Source organism: Carassius auratus, chromosome 23 (genome assembly GCF_003368295.1).
Source record: "Carassius auratus strain Wakin chromosome 23, ASM336829v1, whole genome shotgun sequence".
Classification (NCBI taxonomy): Eukaryota; Metazoa; Chordata; class Actinopteri; order Cypriniformes; family Cyprinidae; genus Carassius; species Carassius auratus.
Genome location: NC_039265.1, coordinates 13,490,858 through 13,509,990, shown reverse-complemented (window position 1 = coordinate 13,509,990; position 19,133 = coordinate 13,490,858). Strand labels below are relative to the sequence as shown.

The 19,133-nt window shown below is 37.1% G+C and overlaps 3 protein-coding genes across 3 annotated transcripts in view; 1 reads left to right on the top strand and 2 right to left on the bottom strand.

The window, feature by feature from the left end:
- Positions 1–19,133, top strand: part of LOC113040882 (rhamnose-binding lectin-like) — a 33,981-nt gene that overhangs the window by 2,807 nt on the left and 12,041 nt on the right. The window lies entirely within an intron of this gene.
- LOC113041396 (L-rhamnose-binding lectin CSL3-like) lies at positions 6,791–8,929 on the bottom strand. The gene is made up of 5 exons (XM_026199878.1): positions 8,787–8,929; positions 8,268–8,291; positions 8,094–8,150; positions 7,789–7,924; positions 6,791–7,654 (listed from the first exon to the last, which is right to left on the bottom strand). Exons 1-5 carry the CDS (start codon positions 8,815–8,817, stop codon positions 7,549–7,551), a joined length of 354 nt encoding a protein of 117 aa, XP_026055663.1. The 5' UTR covers positions 8,818–8,929; the 3' UTR covers positions 6,791–7,548.
- Positions 10,483–12,376, bottom strand: LOC113041393 (L-rhamnose-binding lectin CSL3-like). The gene is made up of 9 exons (XM_026199876.1): positions 12,253–12,376; positions 12,136–12,159; positions 11,955–12,029; positions 11,748–11,883; positions 11,543–11,652; positions 11,394–11,438; positions 11,049–11,169; positions 10,835–10,943; positions 10,483–10,628 (listed from the first exon to the last, which is right to left on the bottom strand). The coding sequence occupies exons 1-9, from the start codon at positions 12,296–12,298 to the stop codon at positions 10,605–10,607; spliced, it is 690 nt and encodes a 229-aa protein (XP_026055661.1). The 5' UTR covers positions 12,299–12,376; the 3' UTR covers positions 10,483–10,604.

Sequence of the window (19,133 nt, the reverse complement as noted above, 5' to 3'; positions counted from 1 at the left end):
GGTATTTTAAAAAAGGGGCTCACTTTAGTTTTATTGCTCATTCAGCTTCTCAAAACTCGTAAATGCTTGTTCTCCAACATTAATCATGGATGAGGCATGCAATGATTTCAAAAAAAATGTGAAAAGGGCCAGAAATCAACAAAAGTAGAATTTGTTTATGCATTTAAATGGTTTAATTTTTGCATATTTTATAATAAGTGCACTGTACTATACAATTAAATTACTAATAAAAAAATACAAATCGACTTACGTCTGATATTGTGACCTCGAATTGCAGGATAGGCTGTATTTCATTTGAACATGAATTTGTGAGACGTGGTTTGCTGCTTATACATGCACAGTTTGCAGCTTTAATCGCCTTTTCTGTGATTTCATGACTTAGATGTAGACATCTTCAAGACTAAAAGACTTTAAACAGCCCTTTAATCACAGAGCAAATAAGTCAAAGCTTGTTCTTGTGTTATAGTTACTTAAATCTAGGCTGTCACACTATATTACACACACTGGTTGGCCAAAAATATAACATTAGCTCTACTGAACACACACATCTGCAAAAAACACCCTCAGTCTTCAGTCCAGAAAATAGCTTTTCATGGTGCAGCAGTTGATTCCGTTCCCCTCTGGAACTTTTGTTTCCCCTCGGGTTGCAAGGTCTGTGTAATAAACCCAACCAAATAGTTTATCAAACATTGCCCCAAAGTAGCCTAAATTGTGCCGCATGCAAATACACCAAACACACCTGGATGTAAGGAAAGCAAAAAGGGACAAATCTCTTGCTACACTGCAGCATAGTAAAATGATTCTCACACTACAGTTAATGTTCTATTATTATTTTTCTTCATCTTGCAGTTGTTCCTTTTTTTTTGTCTTATGTCCGAGTTTTTGCAGTTTAATTTTTTCATTGCAAATTAGTGTAATCTGTCCATGCTGATGTCCAAATGCTGACGTTTCAGTATAGAGCAACAATACATTTTAACTAATATTCTATGATTAATCTGTTTACCTTCTGACTGATACAGTGGAATATAGTTCATATAGATCAAACCATGAGGAAATTCTAAATTACAAAATTCAAGGTATTTATCCATGTCTTAAAAAAAAAAGAGCAGAAATATTTAACTTGCATATGTCCTCCAATTTCCAAGTTAATGGTAAGCAACTTCTCTACACTAACACATTTTTTCATAGTAAAGTGAGTATAATGATACACAAACACTTTATAATAACAAAAAGTCAGTGCTTGTCAAGAAACTATACTTAACTGACTTAAAGCAACTAGCACATGGACAATGACCTGTTTTCTAATTTCGGTTTATATAGGCATATTCCTTCAGTTAGGCCTTTAGAACCTCATTGCAGGTTATTTGTTTAGATTTTAACAATAAAGCTATTTCAATAGATGGCAAACTTAATCACATCTCCTCAGAAAACAATGTAAAGTTTAGAAGAATAGTGGCTGCTGGACAAAAAGAGGCCAGACAATTTTTCTTTTAGAATTAGAAAAAAGCAAGGAATTGATAAATGGTTAAAAGGCTACTAAATATTTTCCTTTTCAACACTGCTTTGAGACATATAAACTGATTATGTTATGTTAACAGCTAGGATTAATTTAGTGGGGAAAGTCACAAATGCATGTTCAGGACCAAAAATTTAAATAAGTACATTTATTGACCATTACACAAAATAGCCTATGCTATTCTGACTAAATATGAAGCAGTTGTGTACTGCATTACTTTATTTCACAGGTTTGGGGCAACAAAGATAATTATTTCTGACCAAGGCACAGAGTCTGTTTACCAGGTTTATAGTTTATTGAATAAGGGGGGTCACTATGAATTAAAGTTGTCATGTGTGCATATGGTTCTAATTTATGCACAACTTTTATGGTTCATTGTATACTTATTCTAGTGAATGTTTTGCATACACACCACACACAGATTTTTTTAAGCTTTCAGTGCATACATAAATACAACAACAGCAAGGCATATAATACAAAAACAAAATAAATGAGCATAAAAGAATAAGTATAAGACAGTATAAAACAAAATAGACAAAGCCTCAAGCATCACACTGAAATCGGTAATAAATCTGATAAAAAAGGAAATAATTTTCGAGATGTAAAACCCCTCGTCTTAAAACTATTTTCAAGTTTGGATTTAGGAAGGTATTTTGAACCATTTGACTTGCCGTAGATGCAGTCTCGCTTCTTGTGCGTGCTAGTTCTGATCGTACTCGGCAACTGAACTGAGATGATGACATCACTGAATCAAAGATGAACTGCCTTTAACTGTCATTCGCATTATTGACACACTGTTTTCCTAATTAATGTTGTTCAGTTGCTTTGACGCAATCCTTCTTGTTAAAAGCGCAATATAAATAAAGGTGACTTGACTATGTTTGCGTAAAGGGAAACAGACATTTCGAGGGGAACAGACAGACTGCTGCTGCACCGGTGGTATTCAATGCTTAACTTAGTTTGCAGGCTACTAAGCTAGCCAGTGCAGTGTAGTTCGACTTTAAGCTGCTACTTAGTGCTAGACGCATTTTCCCTACACATTCAGAGAGAACTACGATATAACTAAACATTGATTTACCATACATCTCAATCGACTGATTCCAGCGTTTTTGTCGTTGCTACTCTGTGTGACCGTCCTCCTGTGTTTCACGGACCAGCAGCAGTAGGTGCAGCGCGCGCGCTCATCTCACGGGTCACCTGACCTGAATGGCCAAACGTCCGCTGAGCAGAAATCAGCTCTCAGTCTCCGTACGACCGTTACTGCGTTAGTTAAAAATGTAAATTGGCCCTTAATCAGTTGATCAGCTGTCATCATTGATTGACAGCAGTTCTCCTTTCTTGTGTTGATGAACTTGACCAACTAGCTATCAGATCTGGGGTGGCCACAGGGGTGGCCAATGAGCTTTCAGGCCACCCCCTAGAATCGCCATTGCTTCCAGATGCTAGATTTTACAAGTCAGATCTTCCAGGAACCATTTTAATGTTAACAGAGCTTACAGTAACCCTTTCTTAAAATGTGAGTTCCTCCAGGAACCTCCAGAGCACCTTGAGGTCTCCGTGTAATGAAAGGGTGACTCCAGAACCTCAGAACTGGGAACAAAGTGCTTCGAGGATCCCATGAGTTCCTACATGAACTGCAAAGACTAAAATGGTTCCTCCAGGAACCATATTATGAGAAAAAGAGCTTTGAGGCACTTAAAATACATTTTAAGGTTCCTGTAGTACTCAAAAGGATACCTGAGGCACGTTTAGTTTTTACAGTGGAATAATTAAATGTCAGAAGAATATTAATTAAAAAGGCATACAACCAATTTGCATTTCAACCTAAATTCGAGGTCATACTAAAATGGAGTCAGATTAAATAATAACACAATGGAGTCAGATTAAATGATAAAATGGAGTCAGAATTGAGTTTAACCTAAATTGAATTAACTCTATGCACTGAAAGACCGAACACGCAGGAAACCTTCATCCAGCACCGGATACCTTCCTTGGGCCGGGTTCCTGGACCTTACACTCAGATACAGATCCTTTGCTTCTTCGTGTGGTTTCTCAGCAAGTCCATTACTCTGGGCATTGTATGGTCTTGTTGTTGTGTGTACAAAGTCCCACTGTTTCGCAAACACATAAAACTCCTTTGAACTGTTTTGCGGACCATTATCTGAAACAACATTTTCTGGCACTGAATGGCGAGCAAACATTGCTTTGAGCTTTCGAATTACAGCAGCGGTGGAAGTCGAATGTAGTTTTTCTACCTCAAAGAAATGGCTGTAATAGTAAACAGCAATGATGTAATTCTCGCCCTGCCATGCGAAGATGTTGGTAGCGACCGCTTGCCATGGGCACTTTGGGTGCGCAATCATCGGTTCGAGTTACAATGCACAAGACAAATGGTGCAGTTTTGTACAATTTCAGCTATTTGTTTGCTCATGCACGACCAGAATATGACATCCCTTGCTCGCTGCTTACTTTTTTCCTCACCCATGTGGCCTGTGTGTATCTTTTCTAGCATGCTAGGTTTCAGACTGTGTGGTACAAAGATTTTTTCACCTTTTAGCAAAATGCCATCTGCGAATGAAAGCTCGTCCCTGTGATTCCAATATTTTATAACCAGCAGTGGGCAGCTTCTCCACATCTCTGGCCATCCTGCTTGAATTACCAGTCTTAAGGCTGCAAGCTGTAGATCCTGTTTCGTCGCCTCACGCAGATCCGCGAGCTCCCGCATGCACCTAGGCCTCCATTGCTTCGTTTAATAATGTGTCGTGGTAAGCAACAGATTTCCTAGACAGGGTGTCGACAACGGGTATTTTTTTTCCTGGTTTGTGGATCAATGTGAAGTCGTATTTCTGCAACTGTACACTCATGCGCTGTAGACATGGTGGAGCGGCAGAGAGCGGTTTCTTGAGTACGCACTCCAAAGACTTGTGGTCCGATTCTACAGCAAATTCTTTCCCATATAGGTATTGGTGAAACACTTTACATCCAAACAGAACAGCATAAAGTTCTTCTTCTATTTGTGCATAACTTTGCTCCGTTTCCATGAGCGATCTCGATGCATAAATGATCGGTTTTCCTTTTTGCAAAAGAACTGCACCCTAGTTGTTTTTAGACACGTCTACCTGCAGTTGCAGTGCTCCAGTGGGTTGTAGTCAGGGGCGTCGGACTGGGGGTAAAACCAGTACTGATTACCAGGGTCCCAAAAGAAGAGAGGGCCCTTGAAAAGTCTGGAATATATATTTTCAAGGGGAGGGGTGCCCATTAGGACTGGCTATGCATAGGGCCCGGGATCTTGTGCAGCACCCCTGGTTGTGGTATGCCAGTACAGGCCCTGGCTCTCTAGTGATCAAGTCTTTGATCTGTTGGAAGGCAGCGCTGAGCATTTCATCCCATGTAAACTCGTTGCCTTGTTTCAGCATCTGGCACAACGATGCGTTTAACTCTGCCAGTCTTGAGGCGAATCGGGACAGATAATTGATGATACCCAGTATGGTTTCTAGCTCTGATTTGTTATGTGGTGGTTCCATGCGTTTTTGGTTGGAATTCTATGAAGAATCATAGTATTACCTGGTCTCCCCTGTTTATTGTCGCAGCTCTTTACAATACAGCGAACACCCATGATTGTACACTATAAATTTTCTATCTAGTAATTTCTGACTCTATTACTCCAACTCTTGAGCGAACACTCTGCTCCTCACCATGGTGCGTCTCGGCTGCTGTGCTAATCACTCCGCCCAAGTAGCAACTCCACCCAAGTAACATTAGCTGTGTTCCTACGCCTAGTGAGAATATAGTTCCAGGTATTTATACGATTAAAAATGGTCTCTATCTCATATAGCCTTGTAATTTGTACACGCTGTGACTATACAGACTATATGGTGGGTTATGAGATTAAATTAGCTATGGTTTATGGTTTATATATAAAACAGAGACTGAGGGACAGATTGTCTAGAGAATGCCACAAGTAATTAATAATTATATTTTATATTTGATGACTGATGAAATGATATTTGATCTATAATATTATTATAAATGGACACCGTGACAGGATCAGAGTGGAAAGAATCTGATGCAGTTATTTGTTTTTTTTCGTGATGCATCTTAAACAGATAAAAACAAAGATTATTATTTGTTATCATCTAAATAGCACGTCTGAAGATGAAGTATTTTATGATTGATTATCAGCTTTAAAAATGTACCTTTTTTGACACCGAGGTAATACACCTCCAGGTGCATGTTGAATGTGTGAAAGAAGAAAAACTCATCTGTGAATAACAGTTTAACTTGGTTGATTGTACATAGCAAATGTTTTGTGATTCAATATTAACCCATTTTACAGCTTTATTGATCATATGTTCAATCAACTTTAAAGGGTTAGTTCCCAACAGGCCTGCACCTCACACCGTGGAAGGCCTCGGTGTAGAACCGCCTCTCTCTTCAGGAGCCGCTCGCAGGGAGGGGGCTCTGTCATGAATCTGGCCTCTTTGGCCCTTCCTGAACACCATCGGAGGGATCCTTCTCCTGAGTATTTGTTTAAACTACATTTCCCACAATACACCCCGCACATGAAACTGATATCCTGCACAGGTGTTTCCCATTTCAGTGACCCATTTAAGCAGTATCCAAACTCTCAGTCATTGCCAAGTCTTGTTTTGCCCCGGCTACATTATTGAGCATTTCACTCCTGATTCCCTGTGTACTACATTGGACTAATATTGGGATTCTCTGCTAGCTGCCCTGACCTCTGCCTGGTAAACCTGTTCATGATTTTGGATTTTCATTCTGACACTTCTGTTTTTGTTGTAACCTGATCTCCGTTTATCTTGAATAAAGCTTCAGATTGATCTCTGAACCCTCATTACAAGCTCAGTGTTTTTCAAATGTGCATCCCGAAAGATACATTTAATATTATTAGTAAATGCACTTATTAAAAGAAAACCATAGTCATTTTATGTTTACATTTTCTCATCGGTGGTGTCACTGCTTTAAAATGTCTAGAGCCCAGCCTTAAAAGGAAAATGGTCTAAGAGCCATGCCAAAGTCATGCATATTACATTTGTATACGTATCACATGATAAGACAGTCTAACTGTCAGCTGCATGACCAGCCCAGATGAGTGGAACCAATCCAACCGTGCAAAACATGCAAACCTGTAACATTATTTATTTTAGCATGATCTCCAAGGTGTAAATGTGCATGCATTTTTCTGTTCAGAAGCCTCTTGGTTGTTGTGACTAATGGATTCCTGGCTGTCAATAAAACTTAAGTCAGACAAAATTGTTTTAGTACATAAAATGTATTTTTATTTCTGCTTTTACAAGACAAATTGTAACAAGATAACTTTCAAAAATGAAATATTGAGCTATTATGTTTTGTATTCTACTACAAGAATTTGAGTTGTTCTCTCACCAGATCTCTTGATTGTTCTCAATTAATGAGGTTTGTTGGTGCTGATATTCCTTACAGAGTAGATGCTGTTTTATTTATTTTTTTGACAGTTTTATATTAAACAGCATTATAGTTACATACATTTACACAAAAAAGTGTGCCTGATAGATTTATCTAACAGCGAGACAGATAGTCTAACAGAGAATCTCACAAAAATCACCTCAAAAACTAAAATTAAATGAATTATACTACAAGTATAGAATTTGAAGCCATTTCAGGATAATAATTTATAGTTTTCTGTATTTTTTATATGCAACATATATGTATATACATACATAGACTCAGGAGTTAATTAAGATTTCTCAAACCAGAAACAAGATTAGCAACATCTATACCTATACCTTTATAACATTATCTATAATAATGTTTTCTTTTTAACACCGAGCATTCTGTATAGAATACATTTATGTGAAAGTGTAGTCACTAAATTATACAAATACATCACTTCCAGGATCAGAGTAGGCAGTAGCACTTATTTGGTTTGTTTCAATGCACCAAACGGAAAAGTCAAACATTATTAGTTGTGATCATCTACATAGCATTTCTGAAGCTAAATAATTGTAATAATCAACTGCAAAATGTACCTTTTAGACACATATAAAATCTACATCCAGGTATTTATAAGTCCAAGCACAAGGATCAGAGAAAACTGTGTTCGCTACATGAACAGAACATCGCTTTCTTGCATCACACCTGGAAAGACAATAACAAGTACTTTAAAATATATTTAATATAACATTGACATAAGAATTATGTTTTTCTTGTAAATTATGCGTAAAATTTAATTGCAAACAAACTATTTTTTCTCTGCCGTTTGTTAATCGTACCGATGGGACATTATACGGAGGGATGATCTTTGGAAGCAGTTCATATTTGAGGTGTGAACATCTAATATCCCCCGAGTGCATGTTGTGCGATCAGTCCGCCCATAGTTGGCTTTATTGATCTTTATTACTCCCGAAACTGACACATGTAAAAACAACAACAAAAAATGTATAATCAATTAATTTATTAATTTAAAAGTATAATGAGAATAGTGGTAAATCTTCCATTGCTTCCTGTCACTCTCAAACTGTCCTATTTGGGCACAAAAGGCTGAAAAATATAAATTAGAAATGACTGAATTACTCACGACAGCGGAGTTTCATAAACCCTCCTTCACAGACCACTGCTCTTTTTGCTTCTACTCCTGCAGGGAGGAAACATGCCAGAAAATAATACAATTATTTAATTTTATTCTGTACTTGAAAATCTTTTTTATTTAATGACTTTGTACCTTATATCTATAGTCAACTAGCATTCTTACCTTGCCGACACAGAAAGAGCAGCACTGAAAGTCAAAATCACAAGAGACCAATTGAAACACTGAACTGAACATTTGAAATCATTGAAGTTAAACTATTACTCCACTTCCAGAATGAAAATGTCCCTTATTTCCCATCCAAGATGAAAGAAGAAATTAAGTTTTTTGGTCCATATAGTGGACTTTGGTGCTCAACAGATTGAAGGTTAAAAATGGAGTTTCAGTGCAGCTTCAAAGGGCTCTACTCGATTCCAGCGAGGAATAAAGGTCTTATCTAATGAAACGATCCTTTTGAAGCTGCATTGAAACTGCATTTTTAACTTTTGAGTCTGTTAAGTGCCATTGCAGTCCACCATATGGAAAAAAAATCCTGGAATGTTTTCCACAATTTTTTTTTTTATTTGTGACAAAAAAAAAGAAAAGAAAAACATGAACATCTTGAATGACATGCGGGTAAGTAAATTATCAAGAAATTTTAATTCAGTAAGTGGAGCAATCTTTAAATTCTAAATGAATACTTACAAATGATCCAGATTAGCTTTTGCACCAGCATGTTGAATGTGTGAACAGAAGGAAAACTATAGTATTCTCATAAGAAAACACATGTGCACATTGTATTTATAATACGCACAGATCCATCATAATCTGGAAATAACATAACAAATCTTTTTGACTTGGTTGATTGTACATTGTAAATGTTTTATGATTCGATATTATCCAGTTTCACTTTTTATTGATCATGTTTAGTCAGAACCAACTGAGACATTTTCCAGGAAAGTTGTAATAATAAATGCTACTTCCTTATGCTGGGCCTTTTTATTAGTAGATAAAGTTTTGTGATCTTTGGTTTGTCATAAAAGTGTTTGTTTTTTTTTTAACCAGGAAATCTCAAATACTATGGCCTTTATACTGTTCTTGAGCACTGAGAATTCTTGGTTATTTATCTGCATGCTTTGACCATGCATTGGACTTTTACCATTTTGGCATGCTTAGAAATACAATGATAAAAATGCCTCCTGCATCTGATAAGATCAATGAACTGCCCAAATTACAAGTGAGAAGAAAATATAAGCTTCTATAAGTGTTTTATTTACTGTACATATTCTTTTCCTATAAAGTGCTGTTCATTCCATTCTGGCAGCCAAAAACCCAACAAGAAGACATTTTAAAGTCAAAACCTCAAACTTTTAGCGCACCTGCTATGATTTCTGCCTGTTTTGCCTCCAGCTAGAGCGGTGACATCACAGTGACGTGACGATTAAGGGGTCTATATAAGGTAATATGAAATATTAATATTCCCAGACAGCAATATAGTGTTGGGCCATATCCAGCCCACATGAAATCCATTCAGGCCGAAACTGCTTGCTATCTGGATTGGGTCTGGGCTATATAAGGCTCAGGTGTGGCTCAGATTTGGGGATTCTGGTTGACTTAAGAATTGACACCAATCATAAAACCTGTTTTGGCCCAGTTCAGGCCAGCTGAGGTTGATTAACTGGCTGATATTCGGGCTGGTTATGGCCCATGTGTGGCCCGAGTCTTTTATCCAGTTCTCGGCCACTTCAGGGCCGTCATTCTTTGCAGTGCTTCCCTCCTCGTCTCCTCCGTCCTCCATCCTATGACCCGGAAACCAATCGAGCACAGCCATCTTGAAGGACATCTCAATTCTCTAATTGCACCATGAGGAGGCTAGGATCGAGGAGTGTGGATACGCAGGTGTATGGGAAAGTCTTTTATTGACTTGACATTTACGCACATATAAATTCTCCCCTTTCACTCATACAGCCAAAATATACTGCGATTGCCTTTATAACCTGCCCAAAAACAAACAGTAATCAGCTCTGAGGGAATATTTGTATTCTATATCTTTATGAATAAAATGGTTTGTTTCATGCAAAGCAGGCCTTTCCAATCACTCGAAAAGACGCGACACTCGTTAAAAGGTGATTCATCCGCATAAAACTGAACAATATTCAGCACCGCAATGATTTTATAGATAGTCTATAAAAACCTGTATTTTACCGAAGAAAGCGTCAATTCGATGGCGCTAAGAACTGCTCTCTCCAGAAGAGAAGCAAATCCCCGCGTTAAATAGTTAACTCAACCACTGGGTTAAGGCTGGCCCAGGATCGGAGTAACAAAAACTACCCAAAACACTGAACCCCCCCCCCCCCCCCCCAAAAGTGTGAATGTGTGTGAAAGTTTGGAGGCAGATTTCCTTTCAACCAGCAATTTATTTGAATGAAGCTTTTTAAAAAAAACATTTCAAAGCAGATTCGAGAGAAACAGAAAGAGTATGCCAAAAAGGATGTGCCGCTTCTGCTCTTCCAGGCGGTTTCCTCACCTTCTGATGCGGATCATGCTCTGTAACATTTAGACAAATCATGCATTGCAGCATTATAGTTTTCACTGAGATTCTGAGTCAAAGTATACGATTAAACAATTTTTTTAAAAAAAAGGTGCGCAAAGCTTACCCTCAGAGAGAAAAGAAACCCCACGAAAATCAAACTGCCCCTTAATTTATTCCCCACTACTCTTATTTGAAAATAAGATAAACTTTTTTTACTCACTAAACTCATACGCAGCAATGTCACTTCCAGGTACTTATAGACTCCTACACATGGATCCGAGAACTCCGAATTTGAAGCTAGTACATGACAAGACTTCTTTCCATTGCACCTTTAAAAAAAAAAAAAAAAAAAAAAAAAAAAAAAAAACCTTATAAATGTTCCATTGTTTGATTTTTTTTTTTAAGTGACTCTAGTCGGATTGTTTCGGCTGTACCTGGAACGCATACGGTCAGTCCGATTAGAGTAACAGTGTGCTGTAGTTGCCAATTCATGAGGGCATGTTGCAAGATTCCGCCGTCCATAATTGGCATAATGAACAGAAATGACACCCTCCTCTGAAAAAAAAAAAAAAAAAAAACCCACAATTCAGTCTTCGTATTCCAACGTTTCATTAAATGGGTTACTTGCTGGGTTTCCTTTTCCTTTTTGAAACTTACGTGAAAGTGATCAGTTTTTTTTTTTTTTTTTTTATATGGAGTGTTCGGTTGCATTCACACACAGTTTGGTTAAGGAGTCGGCACACTGCCACTCCCAAAGATTTAAAATAATAATAGCTTACCACAGGTAATATCACCTCTGAAACCTTCACAAGTTATGTGCTGCTCTAGAATTATTTAGGTGGAAAATAGGAACAAGGTCAGTAATAACAGCAAAAAGCATTGACCAAATTATGAAATTAAAAGATTTGGGATCAATCCATTGGCTTACTAGATTGGAGACACTCATAAGCTACGTCCAGGTATTTATAGGTCCCAAAACAGGGATCATTGAAAACAGAGTTCACCGCTGGAACAGAACAGCTTTCTCTTCCATTACACCTGATTCATGGACAGGGTCACAGTTACTTAAAATACAGACAAGTATCACAGTTGTTCATACTCTTGCAAAATAAAATCTGCCATCAATTAATTACCGAGTAGCCGTCGTTTGGAGGGATGTTTCTGAGGAGCAGTGAACATTTGAGAGCTGCCCAGGAGGTTTCCCAGCAGAGCAAGTTTCACCATCAGTCCGTCCATAGTTGGCACAAAGGACATTTATGAATCCAGAGCCTTGCACACATAAGAAAACCATGAGAATCATTGTAAAGTTTAAAACACACGGTAAATGGGAAGTTACTCACCACAGCTGAGGGATGCAGAGTCTCCTTCACAGGTCACTGATTGTTTTGCATCGTCACATGCAGAGAGAAAACATGCTGTTTGGGGGAGAAAATAAAGAAATAGCCAAGTAAAGTTACTTGAAACAAATCGTGACATTTTGTCCGTTACGGGGAATTGGGACTTATTACGGGGGCATCTTACCATGTTGACACAGCAACAGCAGCACTGTAAAATCAAACACAGACAATTAAACAATTCGTAAAAAAAAAAAAAAAAAAAACTAACAATTTGAGTTAAAGAAAAAAAAGAGAACAATACATGTGACTCCACTTAGCTTTTGCACCAGCATGGTAGATGGGAACATTCAAATGAAAATCTGGACTTCTAAGTTTCATTCATGCGCAGACATGCTGTACGATATTTAATGTGCATCTCATCAGGAAGGCAGGTTCTGTATTCAGCAGTGAATCTCAATCACCTGCGCTTTTCACATGGAGCAGCATTTACTACACAGAGCCGTTGATCAATGCGCAACGTGCGCAAAATATGATAGTGGTCTGCGCATCTTGTCAGTGAACCTTGGCTCTGTGAGCAGCTCCATGTGAAAGGGCCCAGGTGATGGAGATTTAAATCTGATTACAGAACTGGCTGTAGCCTACTGACGAGATGCACATGGGTGGATTAGGGCAGTGGTCCCCAAACTTTTCCATTCCACGACCCACCTAGACAAGTGTAATCTATTTCATGGCCCACCAAAATATTTGAGGGAAAAAAAACGGTTGATATTACTTTAAGCCTAATCTTACTTAAAAGTTTGATGAACATTTGAATGTTCTGGTGTATGCAATCTCATGAAGAATATAGTGTATTGAAGTGAGCAAGTTTTTTCTCTTTTAATAATGTGGACCGATTGAACCTTTTAATGGCATTGCTCTAAGACCTTCACTGTTATTACAACTCGTGCGCGCCCGCGCTTCAAAACACGCAACGCACGCGGACTTAAAGGGTTAGTTCTCGGCTCTCGGACTAAATCTAAAATATCTTAAACTGTGTTCCGAAGATAAAAGGAGGTCTTACATGTTTGGAACAGCATAAGGGTGAGTTATTAATGTCATCATTTTCATTTTTGGGCGAACTAACCCTTTAATTGCAATTCGAAAATCACATATTGCAGTTCGTTATCAATGTTGGTGGGCTATATCGTTGAAAAGAGTGGGTTCCCGGTTCCCGCCTCCTCTTTCCTGTGATTGTGAAGTTTTTAATGTGTCACACTGGTGCCGAAGCCAGAGAGGAAGGAGGGACGCACTGCCGAAGATCCCTCGCCGCTGGGGTAAATCCGCGGTGCCATCGAGCAGGGAGTCTGCTGCCGGGGATGCTCGAGGCGGTGGGCTGGAGTGAGTTGCCGGGGATACGGACGCTGCTCTTTTGTATCCTTCCGATCTCCTCCGTGGATCTCGAGACCGGTGTTCCCACGGCTCTCGGCCCCGCCCCACTCGTCCCGTTCGGGCAGCCCTAGACTGAACTGTGTGAGTGTGTGTATTGTTGAAACGCAAATTTAGCTGCAGCCAAGTGACTTTGTGCGACCCACAGTTTGAAAACCCCTGGATTAGGGTAATGTGGGACACTTTTAGCCATTTTGACTTGTGCATCATATTTCAATATGAAGCCTCAGAACATACATGTCGATCATCACCCCAAAACTTGACAATCTTCATGGGACAACATTTTATTCCATAATGTTACACCGATTTCACACTGTTTTATGTCTGATCATCACATGTGGGTGGACTGGAAGCATTTGTAATGTTTCAGTTTCTTCTTCACTTGTGTTTTGGAAGTTCTATACAGAAGATGTGTAATAGTCCCACCTACCTTATAACAATGAAAACATTCTTGGAGCACAAGTATATCTCAAATAACCTAAATTTAGACTTCTAATTATATGACACATTTACTTAAATGTGATTTTAATTTCTGATAAGTACATAGAGCAGATTTCTGAGAAGTGCATAAAAAGTACACTACAAGTAGCCAATACTTTCTTTTTTTTAGTTTAAAAGACGTATACTAATAGCATGAATAAACTTCTTTTTCTGAAAGGTAGGTAGGTACATGTGTCCACACTCAACAAAACAGAGTAATTTTGACTTTCATATATTAATACTAGACGTCTTAAAAATAAGATGTACCAAAAATCTTTTTCATATATTTGTTAACATACTAGGCTTTTGTTTTGGAGCTTTGCAGCAGCCATCATCTTCTCATGGTGCAAACAGAAAATTAACTGCTCTGGTCATGTGACAATTTGCAACAAACATTCCGCGTTCAAAGTCACTTAAAGTCCTTTTCTTCTCCATTCTGATGCTTGGGTTGAACTTGTGATTGTCTGATTAGCAATTTGTGTTACCAATCAATTGAACAGGTTAAAGTGCTGGTGTGTGTGTGTACATTGGGTACAGAAAGTATTCAGACCCCCTTAAATTGTTCAATCTTTGTTATATTGCAGTCATTTGCTAAAATCATTTGTTCATTTTTTTCCTCCTTAATGTACACACATAAACCCATATTGACAGAAAAACACAGAATTGTTGACATTTTTGCACATAAAAAAAAAAAACTGAAATAATCACATGGTCCTAAGTAGGGGTGACCCCAAAATAGTCGACAAATTGATGCTTCAGTTCGAGGAGCCTGATTCGACTACCAATCGAATATTCATGGGCCATTGTGACTATATGCAAGCGCTCATCTGATTTCACATAGAACTTGAAGTTTTCTCCAAATAAGTTAATATGCAGCCTTTTATGATAAAGCTGTAAGAATCTGAAAAGAAAGAAGCTTTAAATTAATATTATAAAGTGCGTGAATACCTCCAACCACCCTTAAAGATTTATGTTTCACTTTCCATAATCCGTGACTGACGGAGGAGCATCTTGGTGGCAGGCATTTAAAACTTTACCAAGACTTAAACTGACACAGACAGAGACTGGATTTTGTTCGAACAGGTAGGGTACAAGTGATTTCATAACATTTCAGCCGGTGTATATCGTGGATAAATTATTTACCTGATTTAAGATGCATCTGGTTTTGAGTCAAGCACTTCATTGTAGAACAATGGTGATTTCTCTTCAGCTCGCAGCACGAGCAGGTCAAACTACAAAGCAGAATATTACTAACTATGACTGGACTGTCACACCCATACCATTATAATGAGAACACCATTATAATTAAACACTGAATATTTAGAGTTTAGCTGCCATGCTTCTGCTCATTTGTTTCGTGAAGAATGCGTCCACAAAAGGAGTCCACATTCAGAGCCCCACAGATATGTTCATGTCCATTCTGCGTCTTTTTGCAGAGAGCCTATCTTAATATTAATGTTATGTTGCATAAATAACGAAGCGTATTCTAAATGAAATTATGAGTTTAATCCCATTGATTAAAAACTTGCTATCATATGCTGTGTGTGTGTGTGTGTGTGACATAATTCCTATACTCTAATTAGTAAATAAATAATAAGAATAAATGTTTTTACTCATAAACCCACATGCAGGAAAACAGCATTTTCTCACATGTTGATATGATATATGGATGTGAAAGGCAGTTGTGTCATCTTCTGGTGAATGTTAAAATATGAAATATGTGTATTAAGATTAGTATTAGTACATTATTAGTACATTACATTATTATTAAACCAAGTTAAGCATTTTAGAATGTCCCGTGTGGTTGTCGTAACATGTGATCAGGCGCAAAATGTGTTGGAAACATCAAATGTTGTACCGAACCCGACCTGTGGAGATAGAAAATGTATACAACAGATGCAAGAAAAACGATGCAGTTTAGCCTGGTTATGGATATCCTGATGTTTACTGTTTACCATGGTATCCACACTGTAAAAAATGACTCTGATTTTAACGGTAAAGAACTGTGAAAATGCTACAATACAAACCTTTTTACTGGTTAATGGTAGTTTCCTGTAAACTTTACAGGGAAAAACTGTAAACTTACGTTCCCAGAATCCTCTGCGTTGCATTTCAAATTTGGTTTGAATTTGATGTTTTTTCTTTGAAATAACTATGTTTCTTCTTATTTTTCTCATCTGTTATGTTTATTAGGTTTGTATGTTACATAAAATGTTGTTAAATTAATGTTTATTGCATATTTCAGTTTAATGAGTCTCACCATGATGGTGTTTAGTGCTTGTGTGAATGACACCGTGCACCTTCTGTTTACCTTATTAATTAAAAGCTGTTTGTGATGGGCTTTGTTTCACAACGTGACTTTCTCATCATCACCTGCTTTTGGTGGTTACCAGTGTAATACAAAGGTACAAAACAGATTTCAGTACTTCAGTAAGTTTGTATATTAGTATTATATCAGTTAGATTATGTTATTAAACTGTAAATATAAAGTAAAACTGTTAAACCTACTACAGTGTAACTGTATTTTGTATGGTATAAAACCGTTAAACCAAAAATGGTTTTACCGTATTTTTTACGGTATATTTCTGGCCACCAAAGCTGCCGGTTTTTTACCGTATATTTTACGGAAGCAGTGCACACTACACTACAGTGCACTACACCGACTGATAATTGTGTGATTACCAGGTCAGGTCTTAGAGTTAAGCAAAGACAAATATTGGATCTTTAAATTGTCATGAGCTTATGTTGTGTAAGTATCCAACATGTTTAATGACTATGTTAGACTGAGGTTGAATTTCATAGTGCAAATAAGCCTTGTAAGTTAAACTATTTAATTTGCAATTGATTTGGCAGTCACTGTAGTGAATTTTTGTGTGTTTAAAAAAAAAAATGGGGATGTAATGATTGGTATCACCGTCATATGTGAAACTGCATTACCCATAAAAGCGGATGGTCACAGGAAGTGATGTGTGGAGAATATTAATAAAGAGCCCGCAATGGTTACACATACCGCATGGTGTCTCTGAATTGTGATTGATTTAATAATATTTCATGATAGAGTGAACAAAAAGCATTAAAGTAATCTTCAGAATTAAAACAAACAAACAATAAACTCTTGAAATATTTCAGTTTGTGTGCAGTGATTCTTGAATATAAGAAAGTTTGCTTTTTTGAATTAAATTACAAAAAAATAATCATACCCAGGGCTGGAATCTGTATTTGAATATCTAATAATTCTTGCAGTGGTACTATTGAATGGTGCTTTTCCAGGAGGACACACTTTAGACCAAGTCCAGTCCTGCTGGTATTTCTGTGGTGAAGGGGTGGCCGTCTATTAAAACATGCGATACATATATATATATATATATATATATATATATATATATATATATATATATATATATATATATATATATATATATGTATATGTATATAAAATTTAATTAAAACAAACTTAATGGTTGTTACTTAGAAACCTTAATTGGAGGCAGAAGGCATGGTGCAGTATGCTCTCCTGATCACATATCCCTTCTTACTCTCAGGTCTGTGTTGGAGCTCATATGTAAGTGTACCCACCTGGGAACTGCTCAGTTAGGTGAAAGGAATAACACATTCTATATTATAGATCAGTGGCGCCACCCCGTGTTGTCATTGCGTCCTGATGTTTACTGGTTACCATGGTATCCAGGTGCAAACGAATGCTGATGAATGCAAGAGCTGTTTAAAACAAGCCTCGCGGTCACTGATCTGTAATAGAGATATATATAGAGGAGTGATTGCGGTTTAAGCGAACAATGTATTTCATGAAAAGTGAAAATCCATGTAAACGTGATCAATTAATGATTTTTTTATTTTTTATTTTATTTTACAAAAACATTGATATAGTAAGTATGCTATACTAAAGAAAATGAGTCCTCAAATATTGTGTCATGAACAGAGACAGAAAAAGAACTAGTGAGGTAACATGCCTGTGAGTTAATAATAGGGCCTATTTGCAGTATTTACAGTATTTATAATATTTACAATCTCCAGAAATCATTTGGCAAGTCTGGCCTACAAATCCAAATACATGATCTGGTCAAAAGACTTTAAAGATAGTCTTAAAGGAAAATTGATCTGGTGTCAAGGTGATTTAAATGGATGTTTAAAGACAGTTTCAGCTAAGTGTACACATTTCTCAACATTACATTTTGAAAATGTAATAGTTTTATAATTTAAAACCTAACAAAACCGGTTTGGGGGGAATTGTTTAAGTGTGATTAGCCTATTTTAAACAAATTGCTACATGAAGAAACATCTGAGGTAAGATCTCACCCAGCTTTCAGATTAAGATGCCTGCCAATCTTAAAACTTCACATGCACATGATGTAACCTATTTTAACATTCACCAGAAGATGACACAGCTGCCTTGCACTACCATATATCATGTAAGCAGGTGAGAATATGCTGTTCTCCTATGTGTGGGTTATGAGTAAAAACATTTTTTCTTAGTTTTGATTGACTAATTAGCGTGGTAGTAATTATATAACACACACACACACAACTGTTTTGATACATTTTAAACACTATTTTCTCCAAGAGTTGGATTGATTTTCAACATCTTAATAAAGTTGGTTCATTGTTACAGAGCCCCGCACATGACATTTGAGAAAAAATTTTGTGCGCATGATTTAGCAAATCGAGGGAGCGCAATAGTAATCGTGTGCACGTTTTACTACAGTGAGGGAACGAATTAGAAAATCATGCACACAATTTATTTATTTTTTCTTGCATGTCATGCGGGGCTCCGTTCATTGTGTACTTTAGCTCAGAATCTCAATAAAATCTGTAATGCTGCAATGTTCTGCATGATCTGTATCAGTTGGTGAGGAAACATCCTTTTCTTTAGAACTGCTATTTTTGTTTCTGTTTTCTTTAAAGCTGCTCTGAAAAAAAATAAAATTAAAAGCTTTATAAAAATATAAAAATTTATGAAATCTTCCCTCCTTCACACACACTGATGTACTTTGAACAATCATATGCAAATATGAATAAGTATAATACATACAGAAGTATATAAAACACTGATAGAAGCTTATACGTTCTTCTAAGTTATAATTCAGTCAGTTCATTGATTTTATCAGAATGTAGCAGGTGTTTTTGTCACTGTATTTTTAATCATGCCAAAATGGTAAGAGTACAATATATGGTCAATGCATGCAGATAAATAACCAAGAATACTTAGTACTCAAGATCAGTATATAAAGACCATAGTATTTGAGATTTCCTGGTTCAAAA